The 21,203-nt window shown below is 39.3% G+C and overlaps 1 protein-coding gene across 2 annotated transcripts in view; it reads left to right on the top strand.

The window, feature by feature from the left end:
• Positions 1-373: 373 nt before the first annotated feature.
• Positions 374-21,203, top strand: part of Plppr5 (phospholipid phosphatase related 5) — a 103,237-nt gene continuing 82,407 nt past the window's right edge. Inside the window, exon 1 of one of the 2 annotated variants that reach the window (XM_034501489.2) lies at positions 374-964. In XM_034501489.2, coding sequence (XP_034357380.1) covers positions 728-964 — 237 coding nt within the window. In that variant the 5' untranslated portion in view covers positions 374-727. The remainder of the gene's footprint in view (positions 965-21,203) is intronic. The other variant, XM_034501488.2, reaches the window with a different exon arrangement.

The following is a 21,203-nucleotide window of genomic DNA, read 5'->3' on the forward strand; positions in this document are numbered from 1 at the left end:
CTGCCATCGCTTTGGAAGCCACACTGCTCTGGCTGCTGTCCAGCGCTGGGGGGGTCACAGAGTCCGGGCAGTGCTTGTGAGCACAGACAGAGGCTGCAATTCCGCGGCGCCACCCGGACACTTTGCGCTCCGGTGGGCTTTGCGCTCTGAAGATGTGTCCCCGCACCATCTTCCCAGGCGCTGTGCAGGAGGTCTGAAACAGCCCAGCTGGTGCCTCGAAAGGGAGTTTCTAGAAGCTCCATCTCTGCTGCCTCCCCTCCCCTTCAGATTTGGAATTTTACCCTCGCCAGGGAGCCGCTGCAGCTCCACAGCATCCGCCCGCCCTCCGAGGGGACGAGGTGCCACCGACGCTGCTTGCCTCGGGCCAGCCCTCGGGCTTGACCTCAGTGTCGCGGTGTCGCGGATGCTCCCGTGCAGGGGCTGGGAACTCCCCGCCCTTGCGCGCGACCCCGCGGCCGGGCAGGCGGCGCTTGCGGCGGGCAGGGGACGGGCAGGGCAGATGGGACTTGTCCGGGGGTAGCCACCTCCTCTGCATCCTGCCCGCGCATCCCGGAGCCCAGCCGCATCCTCCGCCTCTGCCTTGGCGGCTGCCAGCCTCCGCCTCGCGCCACCTCGGCCTGTTGCCGCCCCCGCCGCCGCGCCCCCGGTGGCTGTGCCTCAGCGGAGCCCGGAGGGGGCCTGTGGCGCGTCGGCCGCCCGCTCGGCTCAGCTTGGCCGGGAGGCGTGCATGCCCCTGCTGCCCGCGGCGCTCATCAGCAGCATGCTCTATTTCCAGATGGTGATCATGGCAGGGACGGTGATGCTGGCTTACTACTTCGAATATACCGACACGTTCACTGTGAACGTGCAGGGATTCTTCTGCCACGACAGCGCCTACCGCAAGCCCTACCCGGGCCCAGAGGACAGCAGCGCGGTGCCCCCGGTGCTCCTCTACTCGCTGGCCGCTGGCGTCCCGGTGCTCGTGGTAAGCCCAGGGCTGCTAGCCCTCTCTTGCCTTCTGCAGGTTGAAGCTCCGCCAGGAGGACCAGGGAACAGCATCCTTCACTATCTAAGTTCCTCTAACTTGGTGGCAGCCCTCTTTCCCCAGAGGACATTCTTCTGGGGAGCATGGGGTGGGTGAGAAGAAGGCACCCCTGTCTCTATCCAAACCGCCTCTGCACTCTCTGCTGAGCCTGCAGGGCTGGGTGGCTCAAAGACAGGGAATAGACCTGCAGAAGGTGTTGGGTGGGTGGCAGAGATAGGAAAAGGGTGAGCCTCTGAAACAAATAGACTTCATCCGTTCTGTGGTCCTGTCTAACTGGTCTTAGTCCTGAATTTTGGTAGGAAGAGGAGCAGCAGCTTGGGGTGGGGTAGACGAGTCAGATGCTGGGATGGGGAAGTGACCCCAGTCAGCTGAGGCTGGGGCACATGCTCCTGTTTTATCTGCCTCCTTTCCCTCCAGATGAAAGAGTCAGGTGCATTAAGCTGAAGATCAGCTCACAAGTATCTAAAATTGTCTTTGGGCATCTGTAAATGGAGAGGCCTCAGCAACAGGGCTTTGCTGAAAAGCAGGAGCGGAGAAGCCTGCATCACAAGAGCACTTTAGATTTATTTAAAGGCTATCCTCTCCTTGGACTACACTAGCACGTCCTTCTCTCTCTCTTCCTGGCTAGATTTAAAGTTTCTCTCTCTCTCTCTCTCTCTCTCTCTCTCTCTCTCTCTCTCTCTCTCTCTCTCTCTAACCCTTCCTAGTGTGTGTGGTGTGAGAGACAGAGAGACATAGACAGAGACAAAGAGAGAGACAAAGAGACAGAGAGAGGGAGAAGCAGAGGCAGAAGAAGAGACAGACACAAGACCACATAAGACTATATAGAATGCTCTCACACACAGGGGATGTAACTCGAGGTAATAATTATACCACAATATACATGTATGAATACAATACAAAGATTTTTTTTTGGTAGCAGATGAGTGATGTTTCTTTGGAGACCAATCACACTAGGGTTCCTTTACATTGACAAAATAGCTGAGGTTCCCTTCCCATGATGCCCTTTCTTCCTTTCCTCTCCCACTCTCCCCACAGAAGGAATAGGAAGTGAAGTTAGAGAATGAAAGGGAACTTGAGCTTTTATTTTCCATAGCCGAACTTGGGGATCATCGTAATTGTGAATAGGTGTATCTGCTGCATTGAGTTTTAAAAGTCTTCTCTCTCCTCTTCAGGGAAGTGATTTAAGAAATTTCAAAATGAAAAGTTCTTCCCACAAAATTGGAATAGTATAAACACAGCAAGCAAGTTCTTGCTAGCTTCAAAGTAACTCTGTTTCTCCTACACAGATGATTTCAACCTCAGCTCCAGGGCGATGGTTGGGGATGTGCTAAGACTTCCTTGTTAAGACTTCTTTGTCCTCGAAAGCCTCTACTTTGTTATTGTTTTTGACACTGGATTTGGTAAAATGTGTCAGAAATCCTCAATGCAGTTTCAAGCTCCAGTTCTCTCCCTCCCAGTTTGAAAAGTTGCCAGAGCAAAAGCTGGCCTAGTTTCTGGGGACTTTTTGACTTTGCAGCTTCTGTGCTTTCAGGCACATGCTTTCTAGGAGACTAAATAGCTCAGAGATATTTTTTTTTAATTTATTTAAAGGAAAATGCCAATTGCTTTTGTGTCATTGATTTATTTGCAACCACAATCAATAATGTCTGTGACTTTTATTTTGGTAATGGCCATTCACTACCTTCAATGAGATTGCACTCTGAGTCTCAACCCAGCTATCCTTGATGGCAGGTGCCAGTTTAAAGTTGAGGGTACACTGGTCCAAGATTGTGATGACTTCTCACTTAGAGGAGACTTAGGGAGGACATAAGAGGGGGGAGGGAGCTAATCATGGAGTGGAACTGAACTGTTGTCGTCATGTGCATTTAAGGAATAGCCTTTCAAGAGATCTTATCTCTCCTCACAGTAGAGGAAATAGGTCGTGACTGGAAACATCATGAAATGACAGCAAAATGTAGATCTATCTGGGGTTCATATATCCCGAGGACTAGTGTCAAGCATCATGCTCCTGCTGCTACCAAAGAGCTTCTGTGAATGATGGGAGCTGGCTGCTGGGGCTGGCATTACTGAGACAGAAGACACAGAAGTTTGTGAAAGGGAGGCTCCAACTTGGCTTTCTTCTTTTGACCATTAGTTCTCAGATATGAACGAATAGGTTTAAGACTTGGTGTCGAGAGAAGGAAGTTTTGAGTTTTGGAAGGCTGGACTGTTTCACTTTCTGCTTCTAGGAACAGTACATTTTGTGAGTACATGATAAGCCAAAACACCAGTGGCAGCTCTTTTTCTCCATTCTTGCCAAGAACATAGCCTTAAGCATAGCATACCATTTTCTCTGAAGAATAGCGACAGCATCAGCAGTACCCAACCACACGGGAGTTAGTACTTTATTTTTGGATACTTGAATATATTCTCCACACACGAATGTGGGAACCCACTAATGTTTGCATCATTTCTGAGATCCACCAATGTGGGAACCCACTAATGTTTGCATCATTTCTGAGATCCACCAATATCGTTTTCATAAAATATTTTGTTTTTATTTTACTATTTTCTTTATATGGGTCTTTTGCCTGCATCCATGCCTGTGTACCACATACATGCCTGGTGTCCAAAGAGGCAAGAAAAAGGTATTGGATCCCTGGGAATGGAGTTACAAACAATTATGAGCTGTCATGAGGGTGCTGAGAATTGAATCTGGGTCCTCTTGAAGAGCAGACAGTGCTCTTAACCGCAGAGTCATCTCTATAGCCCTTTCATGTAAACATATTGGGATGCAGGAGTTGAGTTCAAAGACCAAAGTTAAAACGTAGGTCTAATGGCCTAATGATTTTAACCCTAGTTTATCAAACCTCTAAGGTTATTCTCTGTCTGTTATAATACATAAATTCGATCTGCTCAAAAATACTTATTCTAATTAAGTTTTTCAAACCTTTCCCTTGTGTCATATTTAATATATTTTGACTGGTAAGGTTCATATTTATTTATTTGTTTACTTAGATTTTTATATATGTTCCTAACCTGAAAAGTGATCTTAAAAAGTTAGTCTCCTCAATATTTCAACCAGTGGATTAATTTTTATTTGCCCATAATTTAAAGGCCTGTGTCTTTTAGATTGCATTACATTTATTTATTTGCCTATTTATGTATGAGCAGTAAGTTCTTTCTGTATATAGTAGGTAGCCTGAGACTTATGATACTTAATCTTGAGATTCCAGGCACATGACTTTACCTGGCTGAACGTAAGGATTGGAATCTTCATTTGCTGTGAAACCTTGAACAATTTGTTTAAATTTGTTCCTTCTCAATTCATCCAGTCTCAGTATTTTGCATATTAAATAATTTATGGTATATAAATATCCTTCTTGGCTCATGATCCAGTTTCTCACAGGTCAGCGGCGTGTATGCTGTATTTTTGTGGTGCTGGGGATTGAACCCAGGGACTGATGTTCTTAGCCCATCATTATTATAGTAAAATACCAATCAGGAAATGCTTCTTGAATTCCCTGTATTCTAAATATTTGTCTGTTGGAGTAGGTGCTCTAAAGGTATAGTAACTACTTTAAGGGTAATTTCAGACATGAACTACAGATGCTCATTTATGTAGTTTACAGTGTTGTTTGAGAAAGTAAAAACACATTAATAATCACAATAATTGTGAAAATGTATATGCTTGGCTGGGTGTGGTGGTGCATACCTGAAGTAGTAGCACACTGAGACTGAGGCAGGAGGATGATCAATGTCAGATTAATCTGAACTACATAGTGAGTTGAAGATTAGTCCTGGGTACAAAATAAGACCCTGTATCCACAAAACAAAAACTCAGAAAACACAGTTTAGTCCCTGTCACTGAAAAAAGAAAAGGAAAGGAAATGGATTTATATAGACAATAGACAGATGTACCATGTGATCTCTGGTGACACAGAGAAGGACAAGAAGGACAAGATCACTTTCTTTTGGAGGTATGGAAGACCAAATGAAAATGGCTGCACTTGAGCAGTGCTTTGTTTAGTTAAGTGACTGTTGACAATGCAGACACCAGGAGCCTTGGGTGAAGACTAGGTAAGCTCAGGGTCACTGAGCTATATTCCCAGCCCTTAGCTTGTGTCCTGAAGGAGGGGTTGAAATTAATAGAGGAGTTAAAAATTCTCAGGAGCAGTTTGTGGGCAAACCCATGAAGTCAGAAAATGTAGAACATCCTTTTCAAACAACTCTTGGTCTGCCTTACTGGTGGGAGTGGCATTTGTTGGGGGATGGGGGAATAAGCCACATGGATGAAGACTAAGGCTGAAGTCATATTTTTGAGTTTTACCTAGTATTTCAGAAATGGATTAGGGACATAGTCTGATGGGTGGTATTTCAGATCATGTCAGGGCAGATAGGTGGAATTCTAGGATTTTTCTATTACCAAAATAGATACCAAAGATCATTTTAACCTCCATGGCTGGATCATGTGATATTATTTCAATAGTACTATCAAGAAAAACAATACATTTTTGTTGTTTTTTTTTTTTTCACAAGGATGACATGGCTTGTAGATGCTTTGAAAATGGTGCTGAATAAATTGGCCCATATAGCATTTCATAAAGCAGATTTTAAAATACATCTGGATGACCTAATGGATGACCTTGGTTTTCACTAATTAAAAGAACTGGTGGTTAGAGTGGCCTTTGGTCCCCAAATTTGGACTTTCTGGTTACCAAGACCTATCCTTCTTTAGATTTCTGTACAACATAGTTGCCTTAGCCAGTGTGACCACCAGGGCAGATCTGGTTTGAAAGTTTGGGTGTGCATAGGTAATGTTTAAGAACTCTATTTCTAGGAAGGTACCACTAGCCCTTGAGACTTGGATTTAAGGGGTGTGCCCACAGCTTCTCTCCAAGTGCAGTGGAGGCAGATGATGACAGACAATAATTTTCTACTCAGGGTTCTTTCTTTTATAAAGCCTTGCCTTGGAAAACCACATCTGTGCTGTGCCGAAAAAAAAAAAAAAAGAAGAAGAAGAAGAAGAAGAAGAAGAAGAAGAAGAAGAAGAAGAAGAAGAAGAAGAAGAAGAAGAAGAAGAAGAAGAAGAAAAGAAGGGTGTTAGAGAAGTCTGGAAATCTGGACTCTTAGTCTGGTTTCTTTACTAATTAGCCAGCTGCTTAAACTGAATTTTCTTATTTCATAAACCAGAGATTAAAAAAATCCTCATAATTTCCAGCTGGGCAGGGTGACTTATGCCTGTTATCCTCCAAAAGTCAGGTGGATCCCTAAGTGAGTTCTAGTTCAGTCTCTTCTACATAGGGAGTGGGGAGGCTAGCCCAGGATACCTAGTGTGATCCTATTTGAACTAAAATGAAAAACAAAAACAACAACAACAACAGCAAAAAACCCAAACAGACAAAACCCAAATAACCCAAATAACCCCAAACCACATTTAACTCCTGGAGAACCAGTACACGCAGAAGTTCAGATTCTGAATTCTCTTGCTTAAGTTGAAGCCTAGTCAGCCATTTTGCAGTGGTAGGAACTTGAGCCCGTGTGTCTACATGTCTGCATTTCCTCCATGATAAGATGAAGCTGATGGGAGACTTGGCCTTGTGGGGTTACTGTGGATGTAAAATCAGTTGATGTGCATAAGTATCAGAGTAGCAGCGCCCTCTATACTTCACGTGTTGCTTTACTCAGTGCCACTGTGACAGTGCTCTCCTCTGTCATGTGCCCCATCCTGACAGCCATTTTATCAAAGGCTACAAGATGTTCAGTGAGAGATCGTCATCAGAATTTGGTTATTTAAATTCATTTCCACAGTACAGTTATGAAAGTGCCTGATGTGTAGGGAGGATAGACGGGCTAATTCCGAGTCTTACAATGACAGTAAGCCTGTGGACTTACCTTTCTTACTAACATCCTTTACTCCTGACATGCTAACTAACCTGTTAAGTTTTTTTTTTTTGTCACAGTGGTTCAACCCAGGAAAGTCCACATTTTTCTCAAACCTTTTGTCTTGGATTTCAGTTTCCCTGGTTTGATGGTAAACTGCGTGTCCCACCATAGAAAATGGTCTCCATGTGTGATGTAGGAAATTGTTTTGTTTCCTGTTCAGCTTGGAAGTGTTGCAGAGAGGTGGGTGGTAACAGAAGGGAGTCAGAGTTTTGTTGTTCTGCTTTGAAGCTTGGCTGTTATCTCTGTAGCACACCGAGAGGGGCTGAAGGCACCCACATTTGTGGAGGTTCAGAGTTTTCTTCTAGATTTGTAATCTGCGGTGAGTCTCTTTCTCTAAGGCCTGTTTCTTAAAATAAGGGAGACTCAGTACTGTAGTTTCACAATGTCATGAATGCATGGAAAATGGATGTAAGCATATACATGCACAAATAAAGTTTAAGATATATTATTAAGATTACCCAAAGGAACTACTCTTGGGGGAAAGGTCTGTGGATCTGTTTGAAGCCCTGCTAAATTAATGCCTTTTGTTGTTCCTTAAAAATAAGCACTCCTATGCATTCAACCAGATGCCCCTTTCCCCTTTCTTCTTCCATTTCCTTTTCCTTTCTATTTTTAAAAATGTCTCTTTGTCCTTTTTATTTCATCCATCGCCACTTCTTTTCATACTGATAAGGAAATGGTGGCAGGAAATCTAGATGAACTGCTATATGTCTCCTGCTTCCTTCTCTTTTCTACCTTCCCTTCCCTCTCTTTCATCCTTCTCTCCCCTCCTGCTACCTGTCATCCCCAAGTCATCCTTGTCAATTCTTTGAGACAGTTACCTTAACTGAAATATGTGGGCTTACTCCTTTCTATCTTTCAAAGCTTTGATGATTAGCAAACAGACAAGAAGGGAAGTAGACAATGTCACTCCATAAATGCAATGAAGAGACAGTGAGAACATGTCACACAGGTTGTGTAGCCACCCAGTTCTTGGCCAGAGGACTGTATCTTAGCTCTGTTTTGACAAACTTATGCATGTGTTCTTCATCCAGAAAAACACATCTGACTTGTACACTTTTTTCACTGATTTTCCTATATAAAGACTGACACAGGTAAAGAGATAGAAGTCCAATGGGTCTAACTAATTATTCAAACTATTACTCTAATGTGTTATGCTGCTTTCTAAGGTACTTCCATAACTTTAGATATTTTATGATTATTATTAAGAATCATATTGGTCATATCTGTAATTTAAAGTAGATATAATTTTGGGGGAGTACAGGAATGTACTTGTTAAGTATGTGTCACAACACATGGAATTTTGGTTTTCTACTCCATCAAGCAAAAATCTGTAGACTTTGTCAATGATAACAAGGTGTATACCATTAAGTAGGTTGATAGTAGGCTGCTATTAGCCAGACTTCTTTCTACAAAGAATAAGAAATAACTCTTACACTTCAACAATTCAGACCCTATAAGTAAAAATTACCTACCAGCCTCAGTTCTCTTGTCTATAAAACAGACCTTAGGAGACTTAACATGATCCCTCACATAAATTAAGAGCCATATGTGTGCTAAGTGTTCTGGTGGTGGTAGCTTTTCTTTTACTATAAATGGCAGCTAGTCTTATTGATAGAACCTAGTAAAATGACATCACACATGCTTAATCATTTTTGAATGAATGAGGTAAGTCATTTACTGTTCACATTAATTCTTTCAACTAGTGTGTGCACCTAAGAGAGCTTTAGCAATTTGCTTCAGTTGGTATATGACATGTTGAAAATCTAGGACTCTGGTAGCTTCATAGAGTGGGCCACTCATTTGATTCATAGACTAAACAATTGCCTTCCTAGCAGCAGAAGAGTTAGAGCATATTGGGTTAATATTAATGTGCTCTTTCCCATATGCCTGTTCATCTAGACTCTCAGTTAACAGAAATTGAAAAAAAAAATACTAACCCTTGAAAAAGGGAGTTTAAAATCTACCGTTAAAGATATAAACTCTCTTTATTTCTAAAATCATCACAATGGTCAGTAGGACGTGATTTTCTGAGATTTACATTCTCAATCACATGATGTCACAGCAAAGATCATTGCCTGTAGTTAGGAAGATTGTTTTAACAGGCTTGGAAACTCATAAATATTATTTGGATGAATGATATTTTACAATATGTAAAATGGAATTATATCAATACTAGTTGAACTATTTCTGAGAATGCCAGTTTTCACTCAGCAGTCTGGTTACTTTTTTAGTCTTATTATGACAGATGTAGTTTGAGAATCATTGTCAGCAAAATTACCATTTTTGAAGGGATTAAAAACAGAATTTTAGAATTTTTTCAAAACAGGTACATTAAAAAAATTAATGGCAAATTTTGTATACATATTTCATGCAGAGAGAACATGTGTCTATCTGTGTGTGTGTGTGTGTGTGTGTGTGTGTGTGTGTGTGTATGTGTGTGTGTGTGAAAATGTGTTTGGCATTTAATACATTTATAAATTCAGTTTTTTATCCCCTGTGTCTCACTTTTCTGATGCTTTTTTTCTGCTCCAAACCAGCTTCCTAGAACATTCTTTGCAGTCCAATCCGTTATCTCCTGGCTTGGATATCTTGAATTCTACAACTTGCTTATGAATTATGACATTGAAATAATTTTGTGCTGTGGATTTTAATGCATTATTATTCATATTTCCATTTTTAGACTTGAGATTTTCTGAGTCAGAATTTCTAAATTTACTTCATTCAGTTTTGTTTTGTTGGATATCTAGATTGTTGTTTTTGATAAATAAGCTAGCAGGACACTCAGTTTGTGTGATGAAGTTATAATGAATATTTATTCAAATATTGGGCCAGATTCTGCTGAGCCTTCAGTTATTTAATAGCTTTCCATTACTGCAGACAAACGTGTCTAAATAACTTTTAAGTTCCATGAAGCCTCAGCTCTTTGTCTACAGAGATGTTTTAGATTAATGAAATGCTGTTTTAAGGGTCAGCACAGTCCAGGTAGGATTTGTGTCATTGAATTGACTTAGTGAAAACCAACAGTACTTGGCTTCTTCTGTATTCATCAAGATTCAACCATTATAGGATAGGGTGTAGACCACACCAGCATCTTAATCCTTTCTCATTTAGGTATGGGAATATAATCCCATTCACATCACTTGAAATTTTTTGTCTCATGTATAAATAGGCATTTTTCATAACTCATCATGATAATTAAAAGTCACTCTTTTCATCAACATAGAAAATCCTTTTATTTCTCTTCTCATTGCTAATTAAATTAGTTGTTAATTAACATACAGATAACAAAGAGGCTTTGGCAGATTCTTTTAAAATAATAAGACCTGTTTTAATTGTCTGTCACTGTGACAACATACCTGGGATGATTAGCATAAAAGGAAGAAGGATTCAGTGTGATTCATGGTTTCAGTCTAGAGTCACTTGGCTTCTGGGCTTTAGATGAGGGAAGCATTTTATCAAAGTCCAAGTACATGAAGGGACAAAGCAATTTACCTCACATTGGCCAGGCAGCAAAGAAACAGTGTTTGCTTTTAAAACAAAGCCCTTCTCCAAGAAGCCATTTAGTTATTACTTAATCAATGGATTAATCTTCCAGTGAACTCAGAGAACTCCTGATCCAATCCTTTCCTAAAGCCCCAGTTCTGCACACTGCAGCACCAGGGACCAAAGTCTTTAACACATCATCTTCATCCCTGGAAGTAGAGCATCAGTAAGCTTATATGTACTCATGCATATCACACACATCATCCTAAGGTCATTGGCAGACATCATAACTGAGGGACTAATTCTTCTTTAAGCCATTATTTTTTGAACATATATATTCAAGATACTTCAGCTAAATGGTGAATGCATAATTATACTTGTTCTATAGCTTCCTTCCTATTTTGTTAGCCTATGAAATGCTCATTTATTTCCTGAGAATGTACAATCGAGTTTGGCACTATAAGGCGAGTTATGGTCTTGAGTTACAGTTTTGAGTTACTTCTCAAAACAAGCACAAATGGAGTAATAGAAATCAGGGCTATGAAAAATTTTTTCTCTTCAACCAGTCTCTGCTTTCCGCTTCCCTCAGATTTTCTTGTTCTGAACAAATATGTGGTGAATAGCTTTCAGGGACAGCTTACTTTGAAGTGAAAGCTTGAAGGGGTTAATTAGTTGTTGCAACTAACAAAAACAGGGATAAAAGTCTCCCCTATATTCCAAAGCAATTTTGGCAAGAGTTGAAACATTATAAGGTGCTGAAGCCAATGCATTGCAGACATATCTGCGTATTATTGAACTAGCTTACAGAAGTCAGACTTGTGTAGATATAACCCAAACCTCTATGTGTTTCTCATGCATTCAATAGTGACAGCAGAAACTGTACTTTGTTCAAATCTCCATTTTGGACTCAGCACCCTCTCAGCTGGGGTACATAGAAGCATCTTGTATTTCCAGAGACCTCATCAAAGCAGGATGTCACGATCTCACAGACACTGAACCCGACCAGTCGCTGAGAGACGCTGCACCTGGAGATTCATCTTGGAATTTCAAATGAACCCTTGACATTTTCCATTGAAAGGACAAAACAGTATCTTTGGGTTGGTGACAATGACCTCTTCCTTCCCATGTGCCTGGGCAGTATTTGCTCAGTTACTAAAATGAATGAAGAGTCTTAGTCATAACTACGTGACACTCCTCTTAGACTTTCACAAAGGAATGCCTGTTTCCTCCTTCTTCTGGTTTCTCATCACATGGTTACTTGGGATCCCCTTGTTTTTCTGGGCAAAGTCTGGAATACAGATATCAGCCTCTAGAAGATGCTTTTATTCAAAGCTTACAATTCGTCTTTTTCTGGCATTGCATTTTTTTGAGAAGGTTTTGAAATTCAGTGTGAAATAGAACATGCATCCTCATAGCTAGACCTCTTCAGTTATGAAAGAGGAACTTAGGGATCCTCTTTTTTTGTCTCTTAATTTTCTAATAAGTTGCCAGAGAGATAAAGTGACATATTTAAGACCATTCAGCTAATGAGCAGATTGCACGGGCAGCTAATGTGTTTAGAACACTGAATGCCTGTTAAGCATTGTCACACAAGTTAACAATAATATGCAGATATGTCTGTTAAGCAAGTACTCCGCATATACTAATTTAGTGTTCTTCTCAACATTGGGGTTATAAGTGAGACCAACATGGCTCAGAAAGAGTCATCAAGTAACCTATGACACACAGCATAGAAGTGATATGCCTTGACCAGATGATTCTTCTGTCCTGGTTTTAACTTCTCTTGAAAGGGTGAAGCTTACTTGTGGCAGATCTCTCTGTTTTGCAGTGTTATTTGGGAAAGAAAAAGGACAGTGTGTGTTCATGATGACTTTTTTTTTTAATGAAATGTATTATTGATGCAAAAAAATCTATTTCATAGTGTGTTTATAGTTAACACTTACTTAGGATCTTAAAAAAGCTGAGGGAGGAAAAAGAACTTTTAGTGAGTATAATGCTGGCTGCACAGTACAAGAACCCAAGGTCAGATCCCAAGCAGCCATGTAAAAATATTGAGCATGGCAGTGTGTGTGTGCCTACAACTCAATGCTTTGGGGCTGGATGCTGATAGATGCCAGGGGCTCCTAACTTAGGCCAGGTAGCATAGTCAATACAGTAAGCTCCAGGTTGCTTGAGAAATCCTGGCTCGAAAACCAAGCAATAGAACAAAAATCTGACACAAACCTCTAAGCTCCACACAAGGTTGAAAACACCTTCTCAAAGACACATCACACATCACACACACACACACACACACACACACACACACACACACAAATACACACTAAATGAATAAGTAAATAAGTAACATTTGAACCCCAATTCAGTGTTGGCTCTATGACATTCTTTCTTTTCTTTTTAGTATCTATTTTTAGCCAAAAGGGAAAGACACATTTGGAGTTTGACAGGTAGCTGAAAAAAAAAGAATCTATCCATCTAGTTTTGAAGCACACATTTTAAACACATACACTGTGGTTTTAACATAAATAACTGTATTACTATCATAGAGAATATCAGATGCCACTAAGACATTGTCTTTACCATCAGGTTTGGAACAAGAGGATTGGCAATATTATTCAATTGTATAAGCATAGTTAGGGAAAAGCATAAAAATTATATATGTATATTTTAAACTAGTTTTTTTAAAGGACACAGTGTTCTTAATGCTAGTCTGAGAATAATAGACACAACTCTTTTCTAGTCTTTTGTCCTTTCCTGGGATCCATCTGAGGCTTGAACCAATTCTCTGTGATGCTGAGCTCATGATAGTCTTCCTTTCTTCATTTTCATATATTTGCATACCTCATCCTTAATTTGGGCATCTTAAATTAGGGCCATCTCTTTGATACCTTTCTCCTTGATGCTTGAAGTCAATTTCTGTCTGTTGTCCTTATCATTTCCTTTTAACGTATGATCATTGCTTTTTTCTTGTCTTTACACTCTTTATTTATAAGATAAAGGGCCTTATGAGTATAGAATGGGTTGCTCAGGAGAAAACAAGATGTAATAAAAAGAGCAATTCATTGCCCTGCCACACGGGAACCTCACTCTCCTCCTCCTTCTGCTGCTGACCATCTTCTGTACTTTGAAATTAGGCCATTTTTTTCTAGCCTTTGCATCACCAGCTATCACGTTTGGGAAGGCTTGAGCTCCAACTGGGCACAAGACTGATTCCTTGCTGCCTCAGGCAGCACTTTCTGTGTTTAAAGCAAGGCTGACTATGAGGATATTTCATTTTAAGATGAAGTAGTATGTTCCTCTGGATCTTTTGCTCCCTGACCTCTCTTGTCCCTTTGAAGATGAATGGACCTGCTTCCATGGCTTCCCAATATTTGAAGTCATTTCTCAGTTTGTCTGCCTTTCAGGAATCTGAGAATAGTCCTCACATGGCCATGGATTAAATGTTCCAGTGGCTGCCCGCAATTGACTGCAATTGAGATGTAGTATGTTTTTATATTTATTACTGACAGTGTACCACCCCTAGGCAAATAGAATGGGAATTTTCCCGCTTAATATACTACCTTGCTCATGAATCTATTAGCCTTTGGCTAAGAATGTATAGGCAGAGAAGCTTCTTGTGGTCAGCTACTTAATTGATAAAAGGAATAGATTCATAATCTCCCAAAAGACTGACTTCTTGGCTTCCACACTTTAAGCTTGAGCCTCAGGAAAATCTTTCTAATTGAATTTGCCATTTTGGAATCAGATGGCAAATAAGACACTTAATTGAGTATATAACATACAATATATTACATGACCACATGGTTGGTTACACATTGTGTTAATTGCATAAAATGTTTTTGGCTATCAAAAGATTATAAATTCCTATAGAGTAACAAATATGTGTTATAAATATATTTGCTTCTTGCTTGACACCTAACTACCTTTTAAATGACAGCCACAAATAATTTATTTGTGTATTTTAAGATAATAGAATTAATAGAAGTTAGAAAACTTTTATTCCATTTTGCATTAAAATATTAAGAATTTCATAGACAAATAAAACGTATTTTAATTATCCTCACATGCCCAGTTTCTCCTAGATACTCCCAATAAGTCCCTCTCCCAACTCTGCCAACTTCATGCCTTCCCCTTTTGAGTCTGGTTATTGCTGCTTACATGCACATAGATGTTTGGGCATTCTTCTGGAGCATGTGCAGCATCATAGGGACCACACCTCTGGAGAAAAATAACTAGTAGATCCCAGCTGCCAACTGCTCATCATCTATGGATGGGACCTTGGGTGTCCCTCCATATTCATTTTGGAATGTTGACTGGTTTGATATTGTTCAGATCTCATGAACATAACCACCACTGCTGTGGCTCTGTCATGTCCTGGTGACAGTGGTTCCCAGAAATCCTCCTGAGCTTTAGGGGTGTGGTCATGTAGACGTCCCATCTAGGGCTGAGTACTTTACAGGTACTTACTTTCTGTGCATTGATCAACCCTAAGCCCCTTTATTAATCATAAATCATTCTTGTTTAATTTTATTAATATACTTGAGTGCATGCCATATTATGATAATATGTACTTAAGGACATTATCCACTCATAGAAACTTAGGTTGTCAAGCCCAATTATTTTTCTAAGCTCCAGATAGTTTAATGGCTTATTGTATTTTACAGGCATTAATTTTAAATATTTTCCTATGTGTATTCATTTATCTTTTCATTTAATCAAAGTTATGTAAAATGTACTGCAAATATAAGCCTCATTTACTTTGAGGGAAGAATATTTCTAATACCTCTAATTTTTTAATTTACACAGCCTAGGCATCCTTATAGTTTTGCTGTATAATCACTATCTCTTTTTTATGTTTTAACTTATATCTAGCACATACTTTTAGAAGTTTAAATGGTCACTACAAGAGAGTTTTTGTTGTAGCTGTCCTTTTTTAAAAATCAAGTGTAATATTTTATGTATTTTAACATACCTAAGTTTTTTCTTAACTAAATCAAAGGTGCTGAAAATGTTGCCCACTAGTATGGTTAGTGCTTGGTTAGTTTGCATGTGTTAGATTTCTAGATTTTGATACACACACACACACACATAAACAAGGTTACCTAAAATCACATTATTATTGTTCTTCCAGTTCATCAATTAAATCATTTTACATCTGAAGATTTTATGTGTGACCAAATTATAAATCTTCGTATGTCTGTGCACATATGTATGGGATTCATATGAATGTGGGGGGTAGAGGATGATGGCAAGTGTCTCAGTTTCCACCTTCACTGTTGAGATAAGGTCTCTCAGTGAAACTAGGGTCCATCCATTCAGCTATACTAACTGGCCAGCAAGTTCGAAGAACCTTTGTTTCTCTTCCTCTCTAGCTCTGATATTGCAGGTGTGCTTCATTGCACCCGTGTTTTTTTTTTTTTATGTGAGTGCTATATATTTGAACGCAGATCTTTATCCTTGTGCTTCAAGTACTTTGCTGACTGAGTCATCTCAGCAGCCCCTAGAAAACTTTTTGATGGTGTGGTGATGTTGCATTCAGATGGCTGGCAGAGTTTCTAAACGAGATGAGTCAGTCGTTTAGAGTCACGCAGGGTCTCTGAAACATGCTTTGTACATTTTTATTAGTGATCATATATTAAGATGAAACATTAGACTCAGTACGTGAAACTATTTTTGAGGAGAGTTTCTTTCCTTAGAGAGTGATAAAAAAATTAGTGGTACTTTAGAGAATGACATTAACGAGGAGAGAAGGACTCAGTGTTGCATGGGCAAGCAAATCACTCACAATGTCAATTAACTCAGGCAGAGCTGGGAATATGAAATTACCATTTTATTGTTTATAGATTCTCTCATGGAAACTCGGGACTTCGCAATTAGACTGAAATACTAAGTGTGAAGAAATTAGCTCTCCACCTCCTCAAATAAGTGCACATGAAACAATGGGCTGATATCCTGTCATAGAACATGATGTGGTACTCAAATACTCTCCCTTGTATTCACTGAAAGAATAACTGTTGGGTTCTTCCTGAGATAAGGACGGTTTATGTGTGGCAAATGGGTTTTAGATGTTCAAACATAGAAGGCTAGGATATTTTAGCTGATCTTGACAGAGGAATACACAATGGTGTAGGAGGGTGAACAGGTGAGGGAGGTGGAAAGGGCAATCATTAAAACAGAGGATATGATAGTCAATGGAATGAAGGAAAGAAGATTCAAAGAAGACAAACTGTGCAGTTGTTTGGGCCAGGGAGTTTGGTAGGCCAAGGGAATTATGCAAGATTGGATGGGAAATTATTTACAACACTAAAGGACTGAGTACAGAACAGACTTTAGTGGCCACTGCATTCCAACCATACATGAGGTCCACGTTGAAGAGATAAGTCTATATTGCATATTCTTGCCTCCTAAACTCATTTAATCTTCTTGGCTTACCTGGCATCCACAAGTAATTCTATGTCTGTGAATCATTTAATTTAGTAAACTGTCAATAAAAATAAAAATATTGGTTTAGAGTCTTAAGGAATCTATGACATTATTTAGTACATGGGTCTTAGCTGTCAAAGTTGTTTGAGAAATAATACGTTTTTGTCATTATCAACTAATTCCAGCTGCAAAATAAAATTAGCTAGTAAGACATTAACTTTTCTGGTATGTGTGTGTATATACATATGTGTGTGTATGTATATATATGTTAAATTTTCAATTAATTTTTTTCAACACAGACAATGATAAAGCTGTGTGTATATACATATATAAGTATATATATATATATATGTTAAATTTTCAATTGATTCTTTTCAACACAGATGATAAAGCTACAAAGTAAATATTAGTGCAGTCTTAAAGGTTATACTGAGAATCAACAATTAAAGTTTCAATTATTAAAGTTATGTTATTGCTGCTTTGCTTCTGCAAATTATTAATTCATCTCAACTCAAATTTTCCCAAATTGTACAAGTGTGCTCATTGGTATTAACTGTCTTCAATCATCTCATTATGACTTGCAAATTAAAGTGAACTGTACACATTTTCACACTGCCGTAACAATTTGAAGTTTAATGCTAAAATTCTTTCTTGAAGACATTGACATTTCTGTGAAATACAACTGCAGTGTCCTGGGTAGATGAAATGCAGATTTTCCAGTTTAGAGTATCAAAGATTAAGCACGTTTGGCTTTCTTGCAAGATGAACTATCCTTCTAAATTTGGTCATCTAATTAAGATGTCTATTCATGGGAAATGGCTTCAAAGAGCACATAAAAACCAGCTTTTCATGAACATCCTTTGATTGGATTCATTTGATTTGCATAGCCTTTATGGTGGGAATGTACTGGTGTCTTGGCTTCTTCCACTTAGAAGGGAGAACTGAAAGGAGTCGGAAAGGGGAAATGCGTAAAGGTTTGCAAAGGATGCTTTAAAAAGCAGTCAGGTCCATGGCATGCTGATGCGAACAGACCATAAGGAGCTGAAGCAGCAAAATGGTTTGGCAGTATCAGCAGTCCAAAAATTCAAACATGAGAGAAAAGGGACAGAGATTCAGACAGAGTACATTATTTTGGGTTTTTTGTTTATTTGTTTTTTTGTAATAAAAGAGATTATATAACAGCCCTGATGCCCAAGGTGAGTTTGGTCAAAGAAGCAGAGGAAACTTCTAGTGACCTAGAAAACACATGAGCCAAGAAAAGCTTGGTCACTTGGGCAAGTGGGCTTCTGGGAAACAACTCTAAAATGGAGTCACCCAGATATCAGATACCAGTGCTGACCCAGGGCTAAAGAAGGCATGGAAGCTGGAACTGGACCTCTGAGAGGAAGAGCAGAGCAAGTTCACGTGGAGGATGGAAAGAGCTGGGGAATGGAAGGAGCACCCAGAATAAAAAGGTTGATCAGAATGGGACTCAAAGCAATAGATTGTGAGATGAGGTTGTAGGCACACATTATGGGATATAGGATCTGATAGCTTATATCAGGATTATCAGCCATAGTAGACCAGAAACTATCCTGGGAGGCACTATTCTGCAACCTACAAGTTGGGTTGGAATCCAGATAGAGTTTAAAAATCAGATAAAATGTAGTTGAATTAAGGAGGCTTTTGTGTGACTCAAACCTCCTGGACTTGCAGGTTTTAGTCCAGCAGTTCCATGCCATTCATCCTGGCATTCATGTAGACTATGACAATGTGATAATGAGGATAGCAGTAAAAGACTTTCCCATTTCAAAAAATAGCACTTTAAAATGTGTGTGTGTGTGTGTGTGTGTGTGTGTGTGTGTGTGTGTGTGTGTGTGTGTGTGTTAGTATGCACGCACGCATATGGTATCCATGGAGGCCAGAAGGAGGCATCAAATCTTTTAGAACTGGAGTTATAGGTCATTGGTTGTGAGCCTGTGAGCTGCCTGATGGGGATTTGGGACCTGAACACTGGTCCTATGCAAGAACATTCTTAACAGGTGAGTTGTGGTGGCAGTCCCAAGCCATCATCTACAAATATGATTCTACTACTCAGAGAATAGCTCAATGATTCTATGGCATAGGCATCATAGGCATCACAGGCATTTACAGATGATAAAATCAGGGCTGAGAAAATTTTGAGTTGTCCAGTCATGTAGACAAAATAGCTGCAAATTTTATATGAGAATTTGTTTGTGGCATTTGAAACCTTTGTTAGGTATTTAGCAGTAAGTAAGGAAAAGGAGAAGAGATTTTTTTCCACACCCAAAAAGCTAACAGTTCATGAAGTACCCAGATGGATTTACAAATAGCCTGACAAAGAGATAGCATTGCCCAACCCTTATTTTAGTACCAAGGAGAACACTCAAGATGCACCTCTCTCCCTTAATAAACAAAAATGAAAGGATATGTTTTTTTTTTTTATCTCAAGAAGATATACACTTAACAAGAGGATATTTCAGGTTACCTTGTTGAGTATATTTTGGTTTGGTTGAGAGAAAATGAGAGCTAATATGTGCTAAGGTAGATTTAAAAATCAGATGTGACTGGGTTTGATATTGAGTCTTCTATTAATTAGTGCAATAGGGGGTGGTAGTGATCAGTCACTGAACACTCTGCTTCCTAGTTTCCTGATAGAGGGTGTTCATTTTATAAGACCTTATACTTTGGAAGATGCTAATGGAGGAGGAGATTGAATTTTTACCACGGTTATGTTGTCATTTTTTGTTTCTGATTCTTTTAACTGCACCCCTCCTATTCAGAAGAAAAAACTGCAACCCAGCCACTAAGTAATTTGCACTATGTTAAGTAATTTGAACTGGAAGGTATTGGTTCTGTAACCCACTTCTTCCCATGACTTTCTAGCATGCATTCTGGGCTCCACTAGGGGATTTGAAAGGGAGGTGTGTCTGTGGTCCACTTAGTCCATTTGATTTTAATACACTGTGAAATTTGTATGAGAATAAAGAGTCTTGAAGAGATGAAGAGAGCAGCAATTAAAGTGTATTTGAGGTTTCCAATGAAAACTCAAACCAACAAGAGTGGAGAAGATTAGAGTAAGGAATCAAAATTCAACATGAAAATTAAATAGCTAAGATGCCAATGAATGACATGGCACTTACGACATAAGAAGTTCTAGTTCTGCAGATAGAAACATATTCAACTAACAAGCCAATATAACATTGAGCCAAAATAAACAACCATATTAGTTTATGTACTATGGGAATTTTGAATTAGGAGAAAATTCAATGGTAGCCCCTCTTCAGAGTGTTGTCTTAAATGTGTCCATGTTTAAATACTATTTTTATGTTTTTTGTTAATTTTGATTTTCTAAATTATTCTCATTTTATGGTGGTTACTGAATGAGTAGAAATAATAAATATGATAAATTTTAGGGCTTGTGGATGCTAATAATGCTGTGAAAGAAGAGGCTCCCCTGTGCCTGGACATCTGGGAGGAAAATTCATCAAACATTGCTGAGGCTGTGCTTTGATGAGTTTTTCTCCCAGGTGTACAGTCTGGATGTGGTTGTGTGGAACAGAGACAAGAGTCTGCTACTGGTGTTGTACCATATATTGCACGATAATGTTATCAATATATATCACCCTGGTTGTATTTTCCATGCAGGGTATCTAATGAGACGATTTGTGAAGTGGTTTTAATTTGTATTACATCTCTCTTTCCTCCTTTCCTTCTTTTTTCTTTCCTACTTTCTCCCTGTCTATCTTTCCCTCTCTCCCTCCTACATCTCCATCTTTCTCTCCTGTTTCTTCCTTCCTCTTTTCTTCTGTCTTTACTTTCTATTTCTCTTCAGGAGTAAGTTGATGGATGCCATTACCATGCCAGGAAAGGGTCATAGTTCCAGTGATGCAAAGAATAAAAACCAAATGTCAGAACATCACCATGGTGATGTAGTCAGTGTGGACATTGTTACAGGAATCAACACTATTGGCAAGCTAAAGTTGGAGAACTCTACAGATTTTATAAGGCTTATATAAAATCACATTAATGATCTATTTTATAGCTATACCATCAGAGTTTGGTATTTTTGAAAAGGTGTTCTGGATTCTTTTTCATGCCTTTATGGTTTCTTTTTTTGCCGACTGATTTATATAAGTGTTTTATAAAACCTTCCTTAAAGCTCTACACTTACGTGTGTGTGTGTGTGTGTGTGTGTGTGTGTGTGTGTGCACGTATGTATGTATGTGTGCATCTTATCATACAATGCCAATATTTTGTAAGAACCTTCATTAATAGGTCTACTATAAACCAAAGGATAAATATTTCTCTCAATCAAATACCAGAGATCAATAAAAGTCTT

Source organism: Arvicanthis niloticus, chromosome 4 (genome assembly GCF_011762505.2).
Source record: "Arvicanthis niloticus isolate mArvNil1 chromosome 4, mArvNil1.pat.X, whole genome shotgun sequence".
In the NCBI taxonomy this organism is placed as follows: Eukaryota; Metazoa; Chordata; class Mammalia; order Rodentia; family Muridae; genus Arvicanthis; species Arvicanthis niloticus.